Source organism: Geotrypetes seraphini, chromosome 11 (genome assembly GCF_902459505.1).
Source record: "Geotrypetes seraphini chromosome 11, aGeoSer1.1, whole genome shotgun sequence".
In the NCBI taxonomy this organism is placed as follows: domain Eukaryota; kingdom Metazoa; phylum Chordata; class Amphibia; order Gymnophiona; family Dermophiidae; genus Geotrypetes; species Geotrypetes seraphini.
This window is the reverse complement of record NC_047094.1, coordinates 105,681,970-105,707,486: the sequence shown is the minus strand read 5'-3', so window position 1 is coordinate 105,707,486 and position 25,517 is coordinate 105,681,970. Positions and strand designations below refer to the sequence as shown.

Sequence of the window (25,517 nt, the reverse complement as noted above, 5' to 3'; positions counted from 1 at the left end):
CCCACGACACACTGCCTTGCCTGCTTAGAGAGCCAGCAGGAAGGCAGGAAAAGAGGAGAGAGGAGCCCGATCCTGCGGGGGAGCGCGAGGCGGTCCGCCCCTCCCCCGAAACCAGCGGGGTCTCCTTTGAACCTGCCCCACGACACACTGCCTTGCCTGCTTAGAGAGCCAGCAGGAAGGCAGGAAAAGAGGAGAGAGGAGCCCGATCCTGCGGGGGAGCACGAGGCGGTCCGCCCCTCCCCCAAAACCAGCGGGGTTTCCTTTTGAATTTAACCCTACAACGGCACACAGCCTTGCCTGCTCCTTGAGCTAGCAGGAAGGCAGGAAAAGAGGAGAGAGGAGCCCGATCCTGCGGGGGAGCGCGAGGCAGTCCGCCCCTCCCCCAAAACCAGCGGGGTCTCCTTTGAACCTGCCCCACGACACACTGCCTTGCCTGCTTAGAAAGCCAGCAGAAAGGCAGGAAAAGAGGAGAGAGGAGCCCGATCCTGCGGGGGAGCGCGAGGCAGTCCACCCCTCCCCCGAAACCAGCAGGGTCTCCTTAATTTTGTAATGTCCAGATCTCTTATAATTTGTAATCCGCCTAGAACCGCAAGGCACAGGCGGAATAGAAATCACTAATGTAATGTAATGTAATGTAATGTAAGTATTCTGCATTACTTGTTTGACCCCTTGGAAGATAGTCAGTCATTGTAACACCTTCTTGATTCCAAAAAACAGTGGCCATGACTGTTCTGCCCTCAGCATTTCAATTCTGAAACTTGGAGCAGCTTTCTGCCTACCTATTTCCTCATCTCTGCCCATCTTCCATTCTTCAAATCTACATTCTGTTTTCCAGCTGCAATATCCAGGAAATTCACCAACTGTGAGTACATCTTCCATATTTACTCAATAAAATATTTTTCAGAAAATTATAAGGATTTGTCGGTGTGTGCGTTGGGTAGGCAAAGGTTTAACTATCTGCAAGTTAGGATAAAACTTGTACGGAAATTATGTATGTTAAACCTCTAATAATAATAATATTTTATTTTCTTGTATACCGCTCCACCAACAGTTCTAGGCGGTTCACAACAAAGAAACTGAAACATTTCAGCAGAGTGTACAATTTCAAAAACACACTTCTACATACATCAGTCAAATGCAGCCATTCTGAGCTCTTTGGGGACAACAAGATAGAAAATGAAATAATAAATAATTTAACCGGGACAGGAAGCTAAATGCTGCTTTCTTCTCGTGCTGGAGCACTTCCAAGACAATTTCTGTATCTGCTTTTTTGTGTGTGTATTCTTGGTGCCCTTGACCTCTTCTGCTGCCCTGCGTGCAGTGGCCTCAGCATAGCCAATTCCTCTGCTCTGTCCTGCCCAACTGCAACCCTAGCTCCCTCTAACACAAGAGCGAATTCCCTACACAACAAAGAGAGGCAAACAAGCACACAATGGCAGAATTTAACCCTGCACTGACTGAAATAAACAAACCTGCTGTAGAAGACACACAAACTGAATCACAAAATAATGCAAACATGGCACTCACAAACCCCTCCCAGCCTCAACCTGAGACCCAGGCCAAACAAACTTGCAAGCTAACCTCCAAAAGCTTAGGAAATTTACCTGGCCAACTTGGCCAGGCTCTGGCATAAGGTGGAAAAGGACATGAACAGTATTTCAGAAGCAGAGCTAGACAGTGAAGTCCACATATCGCAATTGCAAGTCAGTCACCAGGACTACCAGCAGAGGGCAGCAGAGTACATCCAGTTCTTAAGTAAAACCAATATAGAGCAAAATCTTTTGGAAAGAGAATGCCAAGAAGTCATAGATTAGAATCATAGAGGTACAGTAATAAAAGCTATAAAGAATGCCAAGAATGAAACATTAGATCCTGAGGACAGCGTATCCCAGTGCTCTCACACTTCCAGACATACGAGTCATCTTGAACAATGACCTGCTGACTTTTGGGTCTTGAATTTCCTTGGCCTTGGAAGTACCGCCATTGCATGGACTGTGGTTTTGTTTCATCAACAGTAAGTAGTTGTTCCAAAAATTTGGTACCAGCTCACCGCAGTGTAGCCTCTCATTGCTCTGCTGTGCCCTACAACTGGCCTTGAAGCAGCGGACACACTAACGGTCTGCGAAACGCCAGCTGCATCGGCTCCGGTTCTGGTTCGGGTAGTGTGGAATGGCTCCAGTCCTGGTTCTGGTAGTTTGATACGACACAGATAAAATATAAGAGTGAAAAACAGAATATGAGTGAAGATTTTACATTGAAGATAAGTAATTTTCTGTTGGCTCTTTTCAAACCTTTGAACTGGTCTATACTTAAACACCTGTTACTGAGTTCATTAGTCATAAGTTATTTAAAAATTCACAAAAAGATAAAAAGACAAAAATTTAAGAAGTAAAAGATAACTAGTAAAACTGTACTGGAGTAACTGTGCGGAATATATCTACACTGATAATGAGATGAAACGACAGAGTGTAATACTCCTAGACTCTGAGGCCTTTTCCTGCAGAAAAAAGTATGATTGATAACAATTGTTAGGAGTATATTGATTATGGACCCCTTTATGTGAGTGTATTATTGATACTTTGTGTATACTGTTTTCTACACCACTCAATTAGAGTTTGCCCAAAAATCAGGTCATGGCTATGGTCAACAGTTTCAGGAGTTGACACCGTTTGAGGCCTCCTAGATCTTGCTGCATCTTCGGTCTCAAAATCTCCATGCTGAAAGTTTGCACACCACTTCTTCACTGTGGAGTACGATGGGACTTGTCACTCAATGTTTACATCATACATTCATGGATTTCCTTTGGAGTTTTCCTCTTTCTGACCCGAGCTACTTCATGACGGCTCGGAGTTCCACACTTTTTGTTGACATGGTTCAGTCAATGATCTGAAACAATGTCAAAATATTAGCATTGTGATTCTGCAAATTGGTACATTGCAAAATAAAATAACACTCAGAATTTAGAAAGTTTTTTGGAGCACCCCCTCGTAATCTTAAGAAATAGGAGAAAAGTCCATGGAAAACAAAGAGGAAGTAGAAGAATTAAATAGGAGTAATAAGATGCATTTGAACTTTTAAAGGTCACTGCAAATCATAATGATGAGGCGGTAAAGAAACATCAAGACCACCGGAAACAGTGGATAAGATAGACATGCTGGGCCAATCACCTTTAAGCACAGAGAAGTAAAAAAGAGCAAGAACTGTATTGGTTTCCCATCTGTGAAATGCTTGAATGGCAGAAAGACAGGCAAGAGCTCTTGAAACCACTCCCAGGGTATGTACTGGTGAGGAGATTTCAGAGGTGTGGAGAAGAGACTGCAGTCTACATGAGTGATAAGGTTTGCTGAGAGATCTCAGAATGATCTGGGAAAGAAGTCAGTACAGCAGCTTAATAATGAAGGCTTGGATAAGCTATAGACCAAACTGTATGCCTCCTGAGATTTCAGGTGTGCTGCGGCACACTGGGGAGAGGTGCCGGCTGACTGCCCACAGGACGTGCCCCCTACATCGCTTCCCCCTCCCCTTCTCTGCAGGGCATCTCTCCCCTTCTCTCCTGACACCCCCTCCCCCTCCTAGGGATTAACGCACTATATTGCAAGATCGTTAAGTGCTGGAAGGCCAAAACTCACACTGCATCAAGAAGGGGTGTTCGTAGTATTTTCATATTTAAGCCATGTATTGATATAGTCTTAACACAGACGAACTTTCCATCTCCTATTTAGGAGGCAGTGAGTGGTCCTGCGTTAACTCTGCATTAGCCAGTTAACATTCACAAGAACACAAGAAATGCCTCTGCTGGGTGAGACCTGAGGTCCATCGTGCCCAGCAGTCCGCTCACGCGGCGGCCCAACAAGTCCAGGACCTGTGCAGTAATCCTCTATCTATACCCCTCTATCCCCTTTTCCAGCAGGAAATTGTCCAATCCTTTCTTGAACCCCAGTACCGTACTCTGCCCTATTACGCCCTCTGGAAGCGCATTCCAGGTGTCCACCACATGTTGGGTAAAGAAGAACTTCCTAGCATTCGTTTTGAATTTGTCCCCTTTCAACTTTTCCGAATGTCCTCTTGTTCTTTTATTATTTGAAAGTTTGAAGAATCTGTCCCTCTCTACTCTCTCTATGCCCTTCATGATCTTATCTCTATCATATCCCCTCTATGTCTTCTATTCTCCAGGGAAAAGAGTCCCAGTTTTTCCAATCTCTCAGCGTATGAAAGGTTTTCCATCCCTTTTATCAGACGCGTCGCTCTCCTCTGAACCCTCTCGAGTATCGCCATATCCCTCTTAAGGTACGGCGACCAATATTGGACGCAGTACTCCAGATGCGGACGCACCATCGCTCGATACAATGGCAAGACAACTTCTTTCGTTCTGGTTGTAATACCCTTTTTGATGATGCCTAGCATTCTATTTGCCTTCTTAGCAGCCGCTGCGCACTGTGCCGTCGACTTCATTGTCAAGTCCACCATTACCCCCAGGTCCCTTTCTTGGGGTAGACGTAATGCACCAGTGGGCCGATATTCAAAATCAAACACGGGTGCTAGAGGCAATTAGTATCGGCCAGTCCAAAAAACAACAACACAAAACCAAAAAAACAAGAGTTCTGTGCAGAACTCGTAGGATGGTTAGGGATGGAGAATAGGATTGATTCTATAAGTGGTGCCTAGTGCTTGATCGACAGCCACATGGAGCAGTTTACAGAATCTGCCCCAGAATGCTTAGAGGACTCTAGCACAGGAGAAAATGTGTGCACCAAAGGTGAGCACAAATAGCACATAGTACAGTGGTTAAAGCTACAGCTTCAGCACCCTGAGGTTGTGAGTTCAAACCTATGCTACTCTTTGTGACCCCTGGCAAGTCACTTCATCCCCCCATTGCCACAGGTACATTAGATAGATTGTGAATCCATCGGGACAGACAGGGAAAAATGCTTGAGTACCTGAATAAATTCATGTAAACTATTCTGAGCTCCCCTGGGAGAACAGTATAGAAAATTGAATAAATAAATACGTAGTGTGAAAAGCTTCAGCCTCTGATAACCAGAGCTGGTATTGTGACATCATAATGCCTCATTCCACCAATGCCTAAGAGCCAACCTCATCAGTGATGTCACAATGGCTTGATTGTCCTGTACTTGGCTAACTTGTACTACATTTTGATTTCTAGAGTGGTTAAAGCTACAGCCTCAGCACCCTGAGGTTGAGGGTTCAAACCCACGCTGCTCCTTGTGACCCTGGGCAAGTCACTTAATCCCCCCATTGCCCCAGGTACATTAGATAGATTGTGAGCTGACCAGGACAGACAGGGAAAAATGCTTGAGTACCTGAATAAATTCATGTAAATGATCCGATCTGGAGACGATGGAAGACAGTGACACCTGTGCAGAAGAACCCCGACAACCCCACCAACCCATCCCCTTGTGCACCTTTCCATCTCTCCCTCCAGATAGGATTGTTTGGTTGCAGGAAAACAAGCTTAGGGCTCCCACTGATTCTGCATTATGGTAAGTTGTATAATTTATATTATATTATAACTTAATAATAATAGAAATGTAATGTATATTGTGTATAAAACTGCCCTATGAACCCGCCCCAAATCCTCCACCTCCCCCACCGATCCCTGGAAAAATTTGCTTCTATAAAAGTAGTCCTTGGTGTCAAAAAGGTTGGGGACCACTGGCTTAAAGGATCCCCTTGGTTGCCTTTTTGGTCTCTGTATATAAACTTCTATGTTTATGTGATATGTTGCCACCTGGTGGATTTATTGTGAAATTGTGTTTGAAGGTTACTTGTCCATGTTTTAAACAAAATGCATCTTTTGCTCTAATTGGTTAAATCTAGGGCTGAAATAGTGCATTTTTGGACATTTGGCTTCACTGGATGAGAACCCTTTATTTGCAGTGAACAGCTCTGTGATAAGCCTGCATTGTTATTACTTTATGCTGCACCCAAGCCAAAAAAACAAGTGGCTCCCAGCTGGGGGATTGAAAGTGACATCAGGGAGATGGCAGGGAGAGCCTGAAGTCACTTTTTGATACCTAACTCAGTCACGGGATAGGCAGGACACAGACCCAATCAAATCATTATTATTGTTGTAACCTGAAACAAAAGGACAGAAATGACAGAAAGTCCTTATGAAACAGCACAAGATTTGGGTCCTTGGGCAAGAACATGCAAAAAAAAAAGTAAACTCTGACCTTTTTCCAGAAGAGCATGGCCCGTGGAGTTGATTCTTTGCTGGACTTTTGTGGTCCATCGGTTTGGACTTCAGATGCTGCTGGGACCTGCTCCTTGGCGGCTCTTTCTGGGGTTTTGGTCTCTTGCTTTATGGCTTGGACAGGTGCTGCTTTTTCTGCTTTCACAGCCATGGCTACAACCGCTGGTTCTTCAACCCTCTAGATAGAAGTACACATTAACCATGATAAAGCAATCAGCAGTTCATTAAGGAACGATGTATGGGAGCCCCAAATTTTAAAAATAGGCTGGGGAGTAATTCCGTACCAGCCACCTAAAGTTGGGTGCTAGGATGCTAAGTGTGAAGTCAGTATCGACAATTGCTCATGCGTTTGTGAGCTGAACTTTAGGCATGGACACTTATGCTAGCTCAATGGCTGCTGTAAATTCTTGCATCTAACTGCAGGCAGTTAAGCACATAGGCCCAGATTCTCAAAAACCTGCTGGCAGGCACCTAGATTGCACCTATCAACGACTAACTTAAGGGCTGTAATTGGTTCTAAATGGCATGATAATTGGTTGTATCATTAAAAACCAATTAAAACCTAATCAAAATAAAAAATTAGGCGATGCTAGGTGTCCTCCCGGACTGGTGCCTAGGTCCTTGGCACCTAGCATCGCCTAGTGACATCGAAGCCGGGATTCGGCATCACTAGGCAACACGAGCTGCGATTCAGGAAGGACCCTAGGCACCAGAAATGTGGCCGGCCTACATTTCCAGCACCTGGGGACCTCGGGAGCCGTGATTTCGGGAGCAGCATGTTGGTGACTGACACGCGGCAAGGGGAGGGAGGGAAGGAGAGAAGGCGAAATGTATGTGGGGGAAGGGCTAGAGCGGGATGGGGTAGGGCTAGGAGCAGGGCCATGTGTCCTCTCTTTTTATTAACTTACAAAATATGGTAACCCTACCCTGGACTAATCCACCTTGCCCTTCAATTTTCCAGATAACAAAGAAGGCCCTTTGCACTTGTCTCTCCCCATTATACGCTCTTATAACTTCAATGATTGCTGAAGTTATAAGAGCGTCGAGGTAGGCTCTAATGCCGAAACATGAACCGTGTCAGGTCTACAACACAAATTGGACTGAATAAATGATATAGACTAGTGGTTTCAAACTCAAACCCTTTGCAGGGCCACATTTTGGATGTGTAGGTACTTGGAGGGCCTCAGAAAAAAATAGTTAATGTCTTATTAAAGAAATGACAATTTTGCTTGAGGTAAAACTCTTTAAAGATTATAAATCTTTCCTTTTGGCTAAGTCTTAATAATAATATTGTAATTTATAGCTAAAGAGACATATGATCCAGAAACTGTTTTATTTAACTTTTGTGATTATGATAAACAGACCGAGGGCCTCAAAATAGTACCTGGCGGGCCGCGAGTTTGAGACCACTGATATAGACTGTTTTATCATTCATTCTTTAATAAATATTTATTCATTAGAATTTATCTCTGGTTGTTGTGTACAATTCTATCTCCACTCACATCATTTCTGTTATTTTTATGTGGGGTTTATTTCCTTGTTTTGGATTTACTGACACTACAAGAAGTCTTAAGGGGGGTTGGTCTGACAGGAAATGGTAGATGGTGACTGTGTTTGCTGTGGCAGTATTGGTTTTCCACTTATACTCACTTTGGTTTCAGTTGTCTGCTGGTTCTCTTTTGCAGACTGTAAAGAAATGAAGCAGATGGTAGATAATGTTATGACATAAATATTTAGAGAAAATATACAATTAATCTCACAATCTTGCAGTGTACAGAAATGGTTGTATGCAGAAAATGGGGCAGCTCATTCTAATTTGCTGATGAAAAAAAGATTCATTTTTAGCTTGGGATTGGTTTAGAGTAGACTTTTCAAATGCCTATGACGGTTCCTGCATGAACATCAATACTAGATTTAAGTTGAATTGATTGAATTTTATCTATTCAAAAGAATTTTCAGTAGAAATAAAGAATTTCTGTGATAGAGGATATATCACAGACTTTGGAGATGTCTTATGTCTCAATAGAATATCTTAGCCTAGGAACATGAATAAGGGACCCTATAACTGAAATGCAATAAAGTTTTGTACTTACTATGTGATAAATGCAAAGATTTTGTGCTACCTGTTGGGAGCATTGTTAATGTCTTCCCTTATAATTACCACAAAGTAAAAATCTTTACTGTACAGGAAATACAGTTGCAGGTAGCTTAACTGCAATTTCCACCTCCCTTTGGAAAATTATAAGGGCATCTACACTCTCTCTATGGGTGAAAGTAAGTGACCTTGCGTTAACTGCAAAGTGCAGTCCAAGCTCATTCCCTACCTATAATTCACCCATTTCCCACCCCATCCCAGGAAATGCAGTTAACAAGAAAACTAGAATGTGCTATCCTGTCAACCAGGTAACAATTACAGGCAGTCCCCGGGTTAAGAACGAGTTCCGTTTTTTAAACCGTTCTTAAGCTGAATTTGTATGTAACTCGGATTCTGTACAGTACACAGTCTATAAAAACATTAAAGAACATGAAATATTAAAGGAACAGTCCTCAAAATAAAGTACTGTAGTTTAACTTGAAAGAAAAGATAGGTTTACACTTACTTTTGTTCTTTATTTGTCCCACTGTTCCCTCTCCACTACCACATCCAACTTTTCTCCCTCTCATCTTTCTCTTCCCCATGCATCTGTACCTTACGCCTCTCCTACCACCAAGTCCAATATTTCTTTCTCCCTCCCTATGCCCAACAATTCTCTTTTTTCATTTCCCCATGTGTACCATTTCTCTTTCTTTTTCACTCAGATACCCATGCCTAACAATTTTCCCTTTCTACTCCCTCCCCTACCTCAGCATCTCTTTCCCTCACTCCCTCCCTCCTTCCATCATGTGTCCCAAGTTCATGCTCCCTTACTTCTTCCTTCCATCTTTTGCCTGAAGTTTGTGCTCCCTCCTTTCCTTCTGTGTCCCAATGTGACCCTGCTTCTCACTTCCTGTGCCAATGTGCCCCTCTTCCTCCTCTCTTCCTTCCTTGTGTCCCAATGCGCCCTTCATCGACCTTCCCTCCCTCTGTGCTGTGTTCCAAATTTGTGCCTCCCTTCCTCTTATGGGTGTTTACTTTTTATGGCCAGCTCCCTCCTCCCAACTGCACTTCTCTTCACAAAGCTGCAGCCGCGGTTCCTCCTACACATGGCCCATGACTGACCCTGAAGCCTTCCCTCTGATGTCAGAGGGAAGGCTTCCGGATCAGCCATAGGCAGCGTGCAGGAGCCGCTGCTCTTGGCTTTGTGAAGAGGAGTGTGGCTGAGAGGAGGGAGCCGGCCACAGAGAGTAAACACCGGCGGGAGGGAGGCACAAATTTGGGACACAGCACTGAAGGAGGGAAGGATGATGAAAGGCACGTTGGGACACGGAAGGAGGAAGAGGGGCATGTTGGCACAGGCAGACCCTGGTTCGTAAGTACGAGTCTGACGTAAGTTAGACGTTCTTAATCCAGGGACTGCCTGTACTACAGCCACGTGCTAACAGTTACTGTGCACTGATCCATGTGCTAACTACTAGAGAATGACACGGTGGTTGTTACCCGCGGCTAGCCGCGGGTAACCCGCCAAAACGGTGACCAAAAAAAAGGGGGCAAGGTCATTCACCACTCCATGGAGCGGTGAATGGTAGCACGGGGCGGTGAGCAAGTAGTGAACATGCGGTGAACGAGCGTTCGATCCGGCAGCCCACTCTCTCCCGCCGGCCATCCATGCATCTCCCTCCCTCCTTTTCCCTTACCTTTTTTTCTTGAAACTGGCGATTTCTAAAAGGCTACGAGCTGTATTTCAGCCGGAGCCTTGAAGTCACGTCGCGTTGCCTGCTGGAAAAAGTCTCCTCTGACGCAACTTCCTGTTTCTAGTTGCATCGGAGGAGACTTTTCTAGCAGGCAACCCGACGCGACTTCATGGCTCCGGCTGTAATACATCTCGTAGCCTTATAGAAATCGCCAGTTTCAAGAAGAAAAGGTAAGGGAAAAGGAGGGAGGGAGGGAAATGCATGGCTGGCTGGCGGGAGGGAGCTGCTGGACCGCGTGAAGGGTGCTGGGAATGGGGGGATGGAGAGAAGAAGACACTGAAGATGGGGACAGTGACGGGGCAGTGAAAGAGACAGCGGGGACGGTGACGGGGCGGTGAAGGGGACAGCAGAGACAGGACGGGGCGGTGAAAGGACCAGCGGGGATGGGGCGGTGCAGAGGATAGTGGTCCGGGGATGGGACGGTGACGGGGACAGAATTTTTCCCCATGTCATTCTCTACTACCAGCTACTTAGCACATTTTAGTAAAATGGCCCTTAAGGCAAAATAGTGACATTTTATTTTTCTAAAGGTGCTTTTTTAATCACCTTCTTATACTAAAAACACATTTTTTTTTACATTAGACAACTGCATATGAATTCAGGCCCCCTTTTACTAAACCGTGCTAGCGTTTTTTAGCGCTGGGAGCCATGCTGAATGCCCTGCGCTGCTCCCAAAGTTCATAGGAACTCTATGAGCATCGGGAGCAGCACACATGGCATTCAGCGCGGCTCCCGGCGCTAAAAAACGCTAACACGGCTTAGTAAAAGGGGGCTACAATATTTATAGAAAAAAAGAATGAGTAAGTCATATAGGTTATGTGCAAAAATGCACTTTTTTTTAGTAAATATTGTTATCTGCATTTTACCCCAGAATAAAACTCAGCTATTTATAGTTAAAATTCATGCGTTGGGGAAGGGGGAACTTTAGCATGGCATGCATTAGTCACTTCTTGTTATCAAATGTTAACAATGGGAAAATTAGGTAACGATGAACCTAACAAAATATGAACTCATAAGATCTGCAAAAATCCTACTGTTTTGGTTTTAATTTTGGCTTGGCAAATGGAATGGAAGGAATTACAGACACAGAAACATTGGACCTAAATGCATTCAACATTTGTGGTGAAATGTATTTTATTTGCCTCCCCCAGCACCCCACACCTCAACTCATGTCATATAAACTTAGATCGGCCTTTGGAAATTCCATGGGAAGCGTGACCTTTGAAAGTACCCAGTGGCGTACCAAAGGGGGGGCGGGAGGGGCGATCCGCCCCGGGTGCCAGCCCTGAGGGGGTGCTCCCGGCCTTGCCGTTCAGTCCCCCCCACTCCCGAAGGACCACTCGCTCCACTGACCTTCCTGTACCACCTGTGAAGCAGCCCGCAGCAGGATTGCGATGTCAGCGATCCCTGAGCTGCTTGGGCGCTGCTTCCTGCGTCGCGGTCCCGCCCCTCCTCTGACGTTGCGATCCTGCTGCGGCTACTTCATAGGTGGTGCGGGAAGGTCAGTGGGGCGAGCGGTCCTTCAGGGGTGGTGGGGGGGGACTGAACGGCAAGGCCGGGAGCATAGGTAGTGCTGCTTCATAGGTGGTGCGGGGAGGCCAGGGGGGCGAGCGGTCCTTCAGGGTGGGGCGGGCGGGCAGGCAGGCAGGCTTTCAAGGGGGAGGGGGATGACAGGCAGGCAGGCAGGCCTTCAAGGGGGGACAGGCCTTCAAGGGGGGGCAGGCAAGCCTTCAAGGGGGGGGACAGGCCTTCGGGGGGGTGTTCAGACCTTCAAGGGGGGGCAGGCAGGCCTTCAAGGGGGGGCAGGCAGGCCTTCAAGGGGGGACAGGTCTACAAGGGGGTGGGACAGGTCTACAAGGGGGTGGGACAGGCCTTCAAGGGGGGGCAGGCCTTTGGGGGGGTGCAGGCCTTCAGGGGGGGTGCAGGCCTTTGGGGGGGTGCAGGACTTCGGGGGGGGGGGTGCAGACCTTCAAGGGGGTGCAGGCCTTCAAGGAGGGGACAGGCCTTCAAGGGGGGACAGGCAGGCAGCCCTTCAAGGGGGGGGACAGGCCTACAAGGGGGGGACAAGCCTACAAGGGGTTGGGACAGGCCTTCAAGGGGGGTGCAGGCCTTCGGGGGGGGGGGGGGGCAGGCCTTCGGGGGGGGTGAAGACCTTCAGGGGGGTGCAGACCTTCAAGGGGGTGCAGGCCTTCAAGGGGGGACAGGCCTTCAAGGGGGGGACAGGCAGGCAGGCCTACAAGGGGGTGGGACAGGCCTTCAAGGGGGGGACAGGCCTTCGGGGGGGTGCAGACCTTCAAGGGGGGGGACTGGCCTTCAAGGGGGGGACAGGCAGGCAGGCCTTCAAGGGGGGGGACAGGCCTACAAGGGGGAGGGACAGGCCTTCAAGGGGGGGACAGGCAAGCAGGCCTTCAAGGGGGGGGGACAGGCCTACAAGGGGGAGGGACAGGCCTTCAAGGGGGGGACAGGCCTACAAGGGGATGGGACAGGCCTTCAAGGGGGGACAGGAAGACCTTTAAGGGGGGACAGGCCTTTGGGGGAGACCCTGGTTTAGAAGTACCACAGAGGGAAGGGGGTGTTCAAAGAGACGTGCATATGCCAAACTTTGGGGGGGGAGGAAGAAATAATGGGTCTAAAAATAGAGGAGAGGGAGAGAGATGATGGACCATGGGATTTAGGGAGGGAAGGAACAGAAAGGGAGAGAAATTGGACACAAGGGATGGTGTGGAGGAGGGATAGAGATACTGGATAGGAGGGTAATTGGGAAAAGAAAGGGAGAGATGGTGGACTCTAGGGTGGTGGGGAAGGAGGGAGAGATGCCGGATGAAAAGGTAGTTAAGAAAAGGTGGATCTGTGGAGGGAGATGAAAAAAAGGAAAGATACCAGACTTCCTGGGGAGGGAAGGGAAATGGAAAGGGAGGACAGAGTTGGCAGATGGATGGTTAGCACGCAGAAAGAAGAAAGAAGGAGACCCTGGCAAGTAAGTTTTCAGAAGAAAACCAGAGCTTTGGACCAACAAGATTTGAAATATAACCAGACAACAAAAGGTAGAAAAATTAATTATATTTTCTGTTTTGTGATTATAATATGTCAGATTTGAAATGTGTATCCTGCCAGAGCTGGTGTTGGACTGCAAACGTGAGCTAGGATTTAACAGAGAGAGGAAAAGTCCTTTTTGTTTCTTTATTTTATTTACACCACAGTGCCAGTGTGGTTAGGAGAAGCCAAAGGGGGTGAAAAAGCTATAAAACCCACCAGGAGTTTTGAAAAAAATCACCCAACTGGGCAGGAAAATCGAATTGAAAAACCAATTCAATAGGCTGAATCGAATCGAAATTTTTTTTCCTGAATCTGGCAGCATTAGTTTGCGCTACTGTCTTAGACTTTAGGACCTGGGATTGGGGAGAGATGGCATCCTCAGTACTTTATAATGCAAGTGAAACGAGGATTTGGTCAGACTTTTGAAGGGTCTGCAGAAAAAAAATATTGTATAGGCCGGGGACATGAGACAGCAGGAAATGGGAACTTTTCTTCCTTCTATTTTTGTGAATGGAAAGGCTGAGGATGTCAGAGAGTTCAGTTAAAATATGTGCTTTATAAGAAAATATAATAATGTGTTTTATAAAGTTTATAGCATAGCTGGCCTACCCAGTGAGGTGTTCCTAGTGGTGGTGGTGGCAGCGTGTCAATGTGTTGAGAGGAAGAGGTGGTCTGGGAAATTCTGCTGAGCAAACTCCGGGCCCATTTCCACCCCCCAGTTAGTCCACTCCACTCAACTGGTTCACACACTGAGTGGGTCTTTGGGTGTTGTTTTGGGATCTCTTCCAGTGGTTTATCAGTATCTCCTTCTGGTCCAAGGAAGGAAACTTTGTTATCCTTAGCATTGACCTACAGAATATGTTTGTAACAGCGTTGCTTGTGTGGCATTAGGCTATGTAGTGATCGAAAGAAAAAAACAGACCTTTGTACATTTTTGCACTATATGGTGGGTGTATGAGGAGATTCACATTTCCTGCACAACTAAGTCCATGTGAAGTTACCTTGTGCTGTATTTGACATCTAGCAAGGTCTCTGTTTGAAAGGAAAGATCTAAACTTAAAAATGAAGTGGCCAGAAGTTATGGTAAAAGCAGATAGTGTAGCTGGTTTTAAGAAAGATTTGGACAATTCCTGGAGGAAAAGTCCATAATCTGTTATTAAGACATGGGGGAAGTGTCTGCTTGCCCTGGATCGGTAGCATGGAATGTTGCTACTCTTTGGGTTTTGACCAGGTACTAGTGACCTGGATTGGTTTCCATGAAAATGGGCTACTGGGCATGATGGACCATTGGTCTGACCCAGTTAGGCTATTCTTATGCTATGTTCTCGTCTGTAGTGGCCTTTGTTTTCACTTCTTATTTTAATGTATTTTTTGGGGGGGAACTTATCAGTGTTTTTTATAATGTGAACAAAAATGGAAGAGAATTAATGTGTGTGGGATGAGGGGGTAACTAATTTCTTCAGCTAAATAATTCAATCCACTTCAAACAGACATAGGAGAACTCACGCACCATTCACACACCCTCCAACCAAAAACGTCAGAAGAAAAAACTGTTCGACAACCTCCTAGCCATTCGAGCTGCAACACTCGACCCCCAACTCTACAACCAATTGACATCGACCACAGACTGCAAAACCTTCAAAAAGAAATAAAAACCCTTCTATTCAAAAAACACATAAAACCGAACTAACACAATCAGAACTGTCCCAAGCATCACCTGCAACTACTCCATATGTACTTCTGATGTCATGACAATTCAGACATAATTTATGTTATGTTATGTTTGGAATATAAGAAAATTTTCACTGCCTGTTTCTATTCTGACCATTTATTCCGTTTCATGGTCATTACAAAAAATATTTTTTTACATGGGGGGGGGGGTCAAAAAATGATGGGCCCCGGGTGCCACATACCCTAGGTACGCCACTGAAAGTACCCATAAAAATGGCATACAAACATGGCGGTTTTCAAGCCCATAAGTTACATGGCTTACAGAGATCTAATCAGATGAAAATGAATTACTCAATCAAGTTCAAGCAATGAAGAGTGGAAGAAATATTCATCAGAATCTAACTTGGAAATAAAAAAAAACAAAAAACAATGACATTTAGTATTAATCTTCAAAATCCAATAGAGAAAAAGGAAGCCTTTATTTTTGGAAGATAAGGAGTGAAGTTAAGGAGTGGAAAAGAATGGTCTTGTAGAGGGCACCTCACTATTCAATGTTGGGCTCTGTTTCTGGTTTGCTCAATAGCTGAGCCACGAAGATATATTGGTTAAAGGAAAATCTGGGGTCCTAAATTCCAAGATGGTATAGTCCAGTTGACTGGGTAATAGATTAACTGCTCTGGAGCATCCATTTGGTGTCAGCACTAGAAAAACAATGTCACAAAGATTCTTATTTCTCATAATAGAGAAGGATTTCTGACAGCTTCTAGGGCAAAATGGAGGCTTCTAGCCCCAGGAGCAAGACTAGTGTTGCCCGATTCAGGTAAAACATTTTCAATTCAATTTGATTTAGCCTTTCTGTCCCTCTCATCCCCCTGTGCAGTACTTCCCGTGCACCCAGCCCCCCTCCCTCCCTCCCATGTCAGGCTCTGCATGCTGTCCACCCCTCCCTCCCTGCCCTTCCAGGCTCTGCACCCTGTCCCCTCTCTCTCCCAATGCCTTGCGATGGACCAGAACAGGAGGGATCCCTCCCGCCTCCTGTCCCGGCTGACTCTAACAACTCTCACCTCCCTTCCGCCTCTCTAATTAGTAAAAAGCGTACCTTTAAAATCTCCGGTGGTCCAGTGGTGAACTGGGGTAGGAGCGATCTTCCTACACTCCTGCTCCGTGCAGAGCTACTAACTGAATGGCTGCTGCTAGTTCTCATGCTTAACGGTAAAGTAGGCATGGAGAGTGACTTAGGCAGAGGTCTAAGTTTTAAGTTAGGTGCTGCTAAGCACGATTCTCTAATGGGTGTCTTAAGAGTGATTGACATGCGATAGACCTCATATTTATAGGTGCTCATCTTTGTAGGTGCCAATTACAGAATCTGGCTCTTAGTGTCCTTTTAGTAATAGGGCATCTACATTTTGGATTTAGTGGTGGTTTTAAATAGCAGAGAGGTTATCGCGACTGCCCTTTCAATTACCCCAGATCTAAATGAGCAGTGAGCCGACATGTTGCCATAGAGAAGATACAGACACCAATGTCTAGATTTCTTAAAGTAGGTTCATAGACAAAATCGCGCGAGACAACGGCGCGCTGACAACTGAGCGCAGACAACTGAGCGCAAGGTTGACGGCGTGCCGAAGAAAAGCACTATTTTAAAGGGCTCCGACGGGGGGCATGGGGGGGAACCCCCCCACTTTACTTAACAGACATTGCGCTGCCATTGTGGGGGGTTTGGGGGATTGTAACCCCCCACATTATACTTAAAACTAAACTTTTTCCCTAAAAAACAGGCAAAAAAGTTTGGTTTCAAGTATAATGAGGGGGATTACAACCCCCCAAACCCCCCACAATGCCAGCGCGATGTCTGTTAAGTAAAGTAGGGGGGTTCCCCACCAACACCCCCCGTCGGAACCCTTTAAAATAGTGCTTTTCTTCAGCGCGCCGTCAACCTTGCGCTCAGTTGTCTGCGCTCAGTTGTCGGCGCGCCGTTGTCTCGCGCGATTTTGTCTATGAACCAAAAGGAGCCCTGTGTGTAGTGATGATCTACGTGAGTAAGTACCAGCTTTCCTATAATTGTTATTTACATGCATAGGGCATCCAACCGTGTAAATTTCACACAAGCCTTCTGAAATGATTTTCCGAGTGTGGGATTTTATTAGTTGCATAAAATATTTAGTAGAAGGTGGAACTGTTATTAGTGTTAAAGGGAGTTGTTTGCAAAGCCCTGATTTCACAGATGGTGTCTTTCACAGACTTTGATGCAATTTGCATGCTCAGAATTGGTTGTAGCCATTAAAATTGGACATACTTCATCGTCTCAATGTTCTCCAACTTTTTTGTTTCTATGTTGGCACTTTGGTAATTTTGATGAAGTTGCAACCATCTGTTCCTAGTCAGGGCTCCAACTCATGTTGGGACAAGATACAAACCTTCAATCCAAACAGTCTCCTAAATGCACTTTTGCCTCCCTTCGGACTCTCTTGTCCCGCCTTGGCTGGTGCTTCTGTCTTCTGTTGCACAACGGGTTGCCGACCTTTTGCTTTTTCTCGTTTGGAGGCCATTATTCCAATCTTAGGCAGCGCCGTTTTCTTACATGTTCCGTTTCCCCTTTTCTTGTAAGTGCACATTAAGACACACATCGGTTACTGGATTTGTCCCCTTGTAACTGAAGGAGATCAAGGCATTATTGCAGATAACTTAATTTTGTCCTGATAGTTCATGGTCAAAGGGGGAATGTCATGGGCTTGATGTCAAAGGGAGTTTCTCCTATGATCTCGTGAAAGTGGGACTCGTGCCCACAGGACTGTCTCTGGCATTTTGTTACGACAATCACTTAAAATCACATGGATTTTTGGAGAACTGGTACGGAGTTCAAATATTAGCATGGTAATCCTCAGTAAACTTATCTATAACCTTTGAAAAGTGTGATGTACGTAGTTTTTTCCTTCGGCACGCATCGTTATATATTTGCAATGTAGCCTTCCATACAATACTAGTTGGCGGAAATTCTCTATAGATCACTTACATTTTGGTGCCAGGATGATGCATGCTACGTGTGAATTCTATAATGGCAGTTGTGCTTGCAATTGATGTTATCATCAAGAGAATGACACGGTGACAAAATTCATCACCATTCCCGTCCCCGCGGATAACCGCGGGAAACCATCTTCATGTCATTCTTTAAGGAGAGAGGGAAGAATCAGAATATGAATGGCCACAACCACTGATCCTCAAGCTTTGCTTTGAAGAATGCTGGTGTAGAAGGACTGAGGTAGAAATAGACACTAAAAAATGACATGGGATTATTTCCCGCGGTTATCCGCGGGGACGGGAACGGTGATGAATTTTGTCACCATGTCATTCTCTAGTGTAATTCCGCATTTATGCACCTAACTTTAGGTGTGAGCACTTACGCTAGCTCAATGACTGGTGTACTCGTAAATGCCCATTCCTACCTGTAGGCAGTTAAGCACGCAAAAACTAATATTCTAGGACCTATGTAATAAGGGGGGGGGTGGACTGCCCCGGGTGCCGTCTTCACGAGGGGTGCTGGTGCCTCTCCTCCTCGCCGCTCCTCCATGTACCCCTTTAAACGTTCGCTGGTGCGAGCTGCATCTTTCACTCGCTGCTCGCACTGGCCTCGGCTCCTTTCTGACGCCACATCCTGGACCAGGACATGACGGCAGAAGGGAGCCGAAATGCGAGCAGCGAATGAAAGATACTGCTCGCGCTGGTGTACATTTCAAGAGGTTCGCAGGGGCAGGGGGGGCACTCAAGTGGCAGAGAAGAGTGGGGGGAGGGGCACTTAGCTTGGCGATGCCAAGTGCCATCGTCCCAGGTGCCACCCTCCCTCTTTACGCCACTGGACCTGCACATGTTTCCAATCAGCATCAATTAAATTAAGTCCAATTAAAGCCTATTATTGCTCACTTACATCCGTTATCAACTCAATATTAAATTAAGTTATACAGACCACTGACCTTATTCTGTAACCTGCATGCACAAAATGGCGTGCTAGTCACAAACGTAGATAAGGACAGGTTGTTCACCCTCTCCAAGGTAGGGAGAACAAGAGGACACTCTCTAAAGTTGAAAGGGGATAGATTCCATACAAACGTAAGGAAGTTCTTCTTCACCCAGAGAGTGGTAGAAAGCTGGAACGCCCTTCCAGAGGCTGTTATAGGGGAAAACACCCTCCAAGGATTCAAGACAAAGTTAGACAAGTTTCTGTTGCACAAGAACGTGCGCTGGGGGGGGCTAGTCTCAGTTAGGGTGCTGGTCTTAGACCAGAGGGCCGCCGCGTGAGCGGACTGCTGGGCATGATGGACCACTGGTCTGACTCAGCAGTGGCAATTCTTATGTTCTTATGTTGGCACTCAGCTTTCTAGAACTAGGTTGTCTGTATTGATGTTGATCAAAATAATAATTGAGCTGGTTAAATCTACCTGCAAACATTTGTAAATGTTTATGTTTATTAAAACATTTTATATACCACTTGTAAACTTTGGTTCAGGCCCTGATCTAACTTTTAGGTTAGGCCCTGAATAGTGTTATGTCATGCTGATACTGCTTAGCTAAACAAAAGACCAAGGGCTCCTTTTACTAATCTGCATTAGCGTTTTTTAGCGCCCGCAGCATTTTAGCGTGCGCTAAACCCACACTACGCGGCTAGAACTAACGCCAGCTCAATGCTAGCGTGCCTTAGTAAAAGAGGGGGTAAGTAATATTAAATCCAGTGGCATAGTAAGGGGGGGACAGACTGCCACAGGCGCCGTCTTTGCCGGGGCACCGGAGCCTCGCCTTCTCTCTGCAGGACCAGGACATGACGTCTGAAGGGAGCCAAGGCTGACATAAGCAGCAGGTGGAAGATGCTGCCTGCTCCAGTAAACACTTTGGGGTCCTTTAACTAAGGCGCGCTAAGCGCTAATGCATCCATAGACTATAATGGACGTGTTAGCATTCAGGGCACGCTAAAATGGCTAGCGCGCCTTAGTAAAAGGGCCCCATCAAGTGGTATGTGGAGGGCGCAAGGTGTGGCAGAAAAGAGTAGGAGGGGCGCACGGTGTGGCAATGATGGGCGCCAACCTCCATCGTTACGCCACTGATTAAATCCAAACCTCCATTTCAAACATTCTCTAAGAAAATCTGATCCCATCAATCTAAATTAAAAGCTAATTAAAAAAAAATTTTTTGAGCTTTACGTTGTCTCTTAAAATTCTTCTAAGATTCCTCTCTACGTAGAGCAGTGTCTCGCAAACTTTGTCAAGGAACATTGAACAGGGTGGCCGCGGCTTGAGGCATCTGCAAATGTGCGGACGTCGACGCGATGATGTCACGTGCATGTATGACATCATCACATCGACATCTGCGCATTCACAAAGGCCCTGAGCCGCCGGTGGGGGGGTGCTGGAAGGGAAGACACATGGAGAGGCGCCGGTTGACCGCCTACAGGATGCACTCCTCGCCGTGAGAGGCACATCCTGTAGGCAATCAGCCGGCGCTTGCTCCTCCCCGGTGTCTCGCGGCACACCTGAAATCTTGGCACACAGTTTGCAATATACTGATATAGAGCAATACTCAAATTATTCAGATCAAAGAATGCAGACCCTAGCAGACACCAAATGAGCTTGTAATATATGAGGCATAATCATTCTTTTTTTCTCATGGCTCCTTCTACCATTAGAAGTGCTCCAGTGTACACATCCAAACCTATTCGCTTTCTCTCAGCATTTAAATCAGCATTCAGGACCCCTGATGAAGGTATATAGTCCATCCGAAACATGGACCGTTTTGGGTCCGATCCACATTGTCATCTTATTTTCAACTGATTTCTACGGTGAGCAATTGGGTTTTTTTTGTTGTTGTTTTATATTATCAAGCACACAAGTCATTGTATTCTTGACCTTTAATATGATATTTTGACATTTTACACACATTTTGATATTTTCAAGAAACGTTTCCTCTGCATCATTCAGAGACGATTCGTTCCACCTGCTTTGTTTTGGTCTTTGCATTCTCCAGCTATGGCATGGAGCACAGGTCCTTCGGTCTCTTGTGGTTCCATAATCATTCTATCGTTTAATGACCTACGCAATCTACAGTATGGCATTGCCAAAGATGACGGGTAAGGAGGCGCTAATTCAAATAAACCCCCTCTTTTTACAAAGCCGCGCAGCAAAAGCCTTGAAGCCCTTTAAATCCCTTTGGGGCAGTTGTTGCAGCGACAGCCACTAGTGCGGCTTTGTAAAAGGGGTGGGGAAAGCTCTTTGGGCCAATATTAGTATTTTAAACCCTTTCTAAATTCTAAATGGTACAATGTGTCTTAAAACTGTAGCTAAAGCAGGAGAAACCCAGGAAATATACAGTAAATACAAATAAACCAGGTGGCAACCTTTTTCCCATTTTTATTTATTGTACTACTGTATTGGATACCGTAAAGCTATCTATTTAAAATGTAAAGCTAGCTATCCTCTTCATAACCTCTAATTTCTTATTATGTCCTTCCCTCATTTATTGAATTACCTGTAAACCGGGCCAAGCTCTATCTTTATGGAGATGATGCGATATACAAACTTAAGGTTTAGTTTAGTTTAGTTTCTCTTCCTCTCTCTCTTTTTTTTCTCTCTCTCTTCCTCTTTTTTTTCTCTCTATTCCTCTCTCTTTTTTTCTCTCTCTCTCTCTCTTTTTCTCTCTCTCTCTACCACTCTCTTTTTTCTCTCTCTTCCTTTCTTTTTTCTTTCTCTCTTCCTCTCTTTTTTCTCTCTCTCTCTCTTCTTTTTTCTCTCCTCTTCTCTTTTTTTCTCTCTCTCTTCTCTTTTTTTTTCTCTCTCTTCTCTTTTTTTCTCTCTCTCTCTTCTCTTTTTTCTCTCTCTTCCTCTCTTTTTTCTTTCTCTCTCTTCTCTTTTTTTCTCTCTCTTCTTCTCTCAGCCAATGTGAGGAAGGAGATCGAGAGGGCTTTAAACTGAGGAGAGGGGGAAAGCCGACAGCTGATCTGATGTTGACGCTTCGGACAACAGTATCCAGAACAAATGCTGAACGGGCTGACTGCAGGGAGGAAGTAGAGGGACCGGTGGATCTTATGATCAGACAGCGAGGGAAACATCAGGTAAAGGGAGCTTGCTGGGAGGAGACTAAGGGGCATGGAGACACAGGGGGACTGGGTGGCACGAGGGCGAAAGCTGAGGGCAATATAGAGGTGCCACAAGGCGAGGGGGATCAAACAGAGGCTCAAGGGATGATAGTCCAGGAGGGGGCCGGTAGGGCTAGAAAACCCAGAGGAAAAGCGGGGAAGTGGGGTGGCGGGAATGTGGGGAAGCTGAAAGTTACGAGGGTAAAGGCTGAGGGCAAAGCGGAAGCACAGGGAATGGGAGAACTGCCCGAAATTCAAGGGGAGGCGGCCCAGGTAAATGCAGAGGTGGAGGAAAAACGACGGGCCCGGGCCCGGACGGGATCCACTCAAGGGTTCTGAAGGAACTAAGACAAGAAATAGCGGGCACAATCCAGCATGTTTGCAACCTATCCTTGAAAACTGGAGAGGTACCAGAGGACTGGAAATTGGCGAATGTCACACCTATCTTCAAGAAGGGATCGAGGGGTGACCCCGGGAACTACAGGCCGGTGAGCCTGACTTAAATTATAGGGAAGATGGTGGAAGCTATGATCAAGGACGGCATTTGCGAGCACATCGAGAGGAATGGCCTACTGAGAACAAGCCAGCACGGATTCTGTAAGGGAAGGTCGTGCCTAACGAACCTTCTGTACTTCTTTGAGGGAATAAGCAGTCGGGTGGACAATGGGGAACCCATAGACATCATTTACCTCAATTTTCAAAAGGCTTTCGACAAGGTGCCACATGAAAAGCTGCTTAGGAAGCTGTGGAACCACGGGGTGGGAGGGGATGTGCAAAGATGGATCAAGCACTGGTTGTCGGGTAGACTGCAGAGGGTCGGAGTAAAGGGCCAATATTCTGACTGGCGGGGAGTCATGAGCGGTGTGCCACAGGGATCGGTGCTGGGGCCGTTACTCTTCAACATATTAATCAATGACCTGGAAAAGGAGGCAAAGTGCGAGGTTATAAAATTTGCAGACGATACCAAACTGTGCGGCAGAGTTAGGTCCAGGGAGGACTGTGAGGACCTGCAAAGGGACCTGGACAAGCTGGAAGACTGGGCAAACAAATGACAAATGCGCTTTAACGTGGAAAAATGCAAGGTCATGCATATAGGGAAAAAGAACCCGTTGTTCAACTACAAATTGGGGGGGGGGGGGCATTGTTGGGAGACAGCAGACTTGAGAGAGACTTGGGTGTGCTGGTGGATGCATCACTGAAGCCATCTGCACAGTGCGCAGCAGCCTCGAAAAAAGCCAACAGGATGCTGGGCATCATAAAGAGGGGTATAACAACCAGGACGCGGGAAGTCATCATGCCATTGTATCGAGCGATGGTGCGTCCACATCTGGAATACTGCATTCAGCATTGGTCGCCGCACCTCAAGAAGGATATGGCGGTACTTGAGAGAGTCCAAAGGAGAGCAACGAAACTGGTAAGAGGGCTGGAACACTGCCCATACGCCGAGAGGTTGGATAGGCTGGGGCTCTTCTCTCTGGAAAAAAGGAGGCTCAGGGGAGATATGATAGAGACCTTCAAGATCATGAGGGGCATAGAGAGGGTGGATAGGGATAGATTCTTCAGACTGAGGGGGACAACAGGTACGAGGGGGCATTCGGAGAAACTGAAGGGAGATAGGTTCAAAACAAATGCAAGAAAAGTTTTTCTTCACCCAAAGGGTCGTGGACACTTGGAATGCGCTACCGGAGGAAGTGATCAGGCAGGTACAGGGATTCAAACTGGGATTGGACGGATTCCTGAGGGATAAAGGGATCGTGGGATACTGAGAGAGGTGCTGGGATGTAACACAAGTTTAGAAAGCTAACCAGGTAATAAGTATAGAAAGCCAACCAGGTCGTGCATGTGCAAGACCGGAGGGTTAGGACATCGATGGGAAGATAGGACTTCAATGAGAAACCAAGGTGGCAAGGGGGCCCCTTCTGGTGATTCAGACAGGTCGTGACCTGTTTGGGCCGCCGCGGGAGCGGACTGCTGGGCAGGATGGACCTATGGTCTGACCCGGCGGAGGCACTGCTTATGTTCTTATGTTTCTCTCTCTCTCTTCTTTTTTTCTCTCTTTCTCTTTCTCATTCTCATTAAAAGGCATCATGTATGCAGGTAAATTAGGGAAATCCCTTTTCTTCAAATTCACTGAGCTTTGGAATAACCTCCCTACCCCGCTGCAGAACCTAGGCTCATTCCAATTATTCCGAAAGCATGTGAAAACTTGGCTTTTCTCCAAAACGTAAAGCTATCTATTTAAAATGTAAAGCTAGCTATCCTTTTCTTAACCTCTAATTTCTTATTATGTCCTTCCCTCATTTATTGAATTACCTGTAAATCGTGTCGAGCTCTGTCTTTATGGAGATGATGCGGTATACAAACAAGGTTTCGTTTCGTTTATTGTGTTTTAGTGCACACTCAGTGATTTTTAACCAATGCCAAAATTATTTAACAGGTGCTAAAATGCAGGACAGGAGCACGAATGTGATCATTTTTGTATTGAAATGAGACAACAAACATTGGTGGCACTTTTTGGTATCAGGGTGCTTGCTGGCTGGGTCCCAGAAGAAACTGCAGAATCCCCCTCTTTTACTAAGGCGCACTAGCCGATTTAGCGTACGTTAAATGCTAACGCGTCCATAGACTATAATTTAGCGCGCTTAGTAAAAGGACCCCTATATGACCTCTGACCAAGGACTGCTGCTTCAAAAGCTGGACTATTGTGACTAGGCACGTCTACAAATGGGGAAACCCTCTGGAGTTTGCAAATGAAGGCTCATGGTTTAAGAGGCCAGTTCCAGTTGACCATATATTATAATATACATCAATCTTTTGGGTATCAACATGCATAGAACTTGCAACAGCATATTTTGATGTGTCATCATTCAGAATTCTGGTACAATCCCTCATACTGAGTCAACTTGATTACCTAATATCGCCTACTTGGCAATTTCCCTGAAGAATATGCGGCGACTACAACTAGTGCAAAATATAGCGATCAGACTGATCTTCGGGTTAAAGAAGTTCGACCATGTTACACCTTCCTACCGACTTCTGCATTGGCTGCCGATGGAGGCGCATATGAAGTTCAAGTTTGGTTGGTTCTGTTTTAAGGTACTATTCGGTTTAGCCCAATGGTTTCAAACTCAAACCCTTTGCAGGGCCACATTTTGTATTTGTAGGTTCTTGGAGGGCCTCAGAAAAAAATAGTTAATGTCTTATTAAAGAAATGACAAGTTTGCATGAAGTAAAACTCTTTATAGTTTATAAATCTTTCCTTTTGGCTAAGTCTTAATAATAATATTGTCATTTACAGCTAAAGAGACATATGATCAAGAAACTGTTTTATTTTACTTTTGTGATTATGATAAACATACCGAGGGCCTCAAAATAGTACCTGGCGGGCTGCATGTGGTCCCCGGGCCGCAAGTTTGAGACCACTGGTTTAGCCCCTAAATACATAACTGACCTTTTCTCTTTCTCAGCCAACAGACATAAGAGAAGCTCACACTTGAATTTTGTTTCCCCTCCGGTTAGAGGATGTAAATTTAAAAGACATCATCAATATCTTTTCTCATATCAGGCAGCAAGCATTATGGGGTAAAGATCTAGAACAATTGTTTATGTCTACTACTTATGGGGAATTTAGGAAACGCCTAAAAACAT

The 25,517-nt window shown here is 45.8% G+C and overlaps 1 protein-coding gene across 1 annotated transcript in view; it reads right to left on the bottom strand.

The window, feature by feature from the left end:
* The window catches only part of BCAS1 (brain enriched myelin associated protein 1), a 122,617-nt gene that overhangs the window by 25,525 nt on the left and 71,575 nt on the right, over positions 1-25,517 (bottom strand). The window contains exons 7-9 of the mRNA XM_033962609.1: positions 17,170-17,352; positions 7,865-7,900; positions 6,195-6,392 (exon numbers count right to left, since the gene is read on the bottom strand). Of these exons, the coding sequence (XP_033818500.1) occupies positions 6,195-6,392; positions 7,865-7,900; positions 17,170-17,352 (417 nt within the window). The remainder of the gene's footprint in view (positions 1-6,194; positions 6,393-7,864; positions 7,901-17,169; positions 17,353-25,517) is intronic.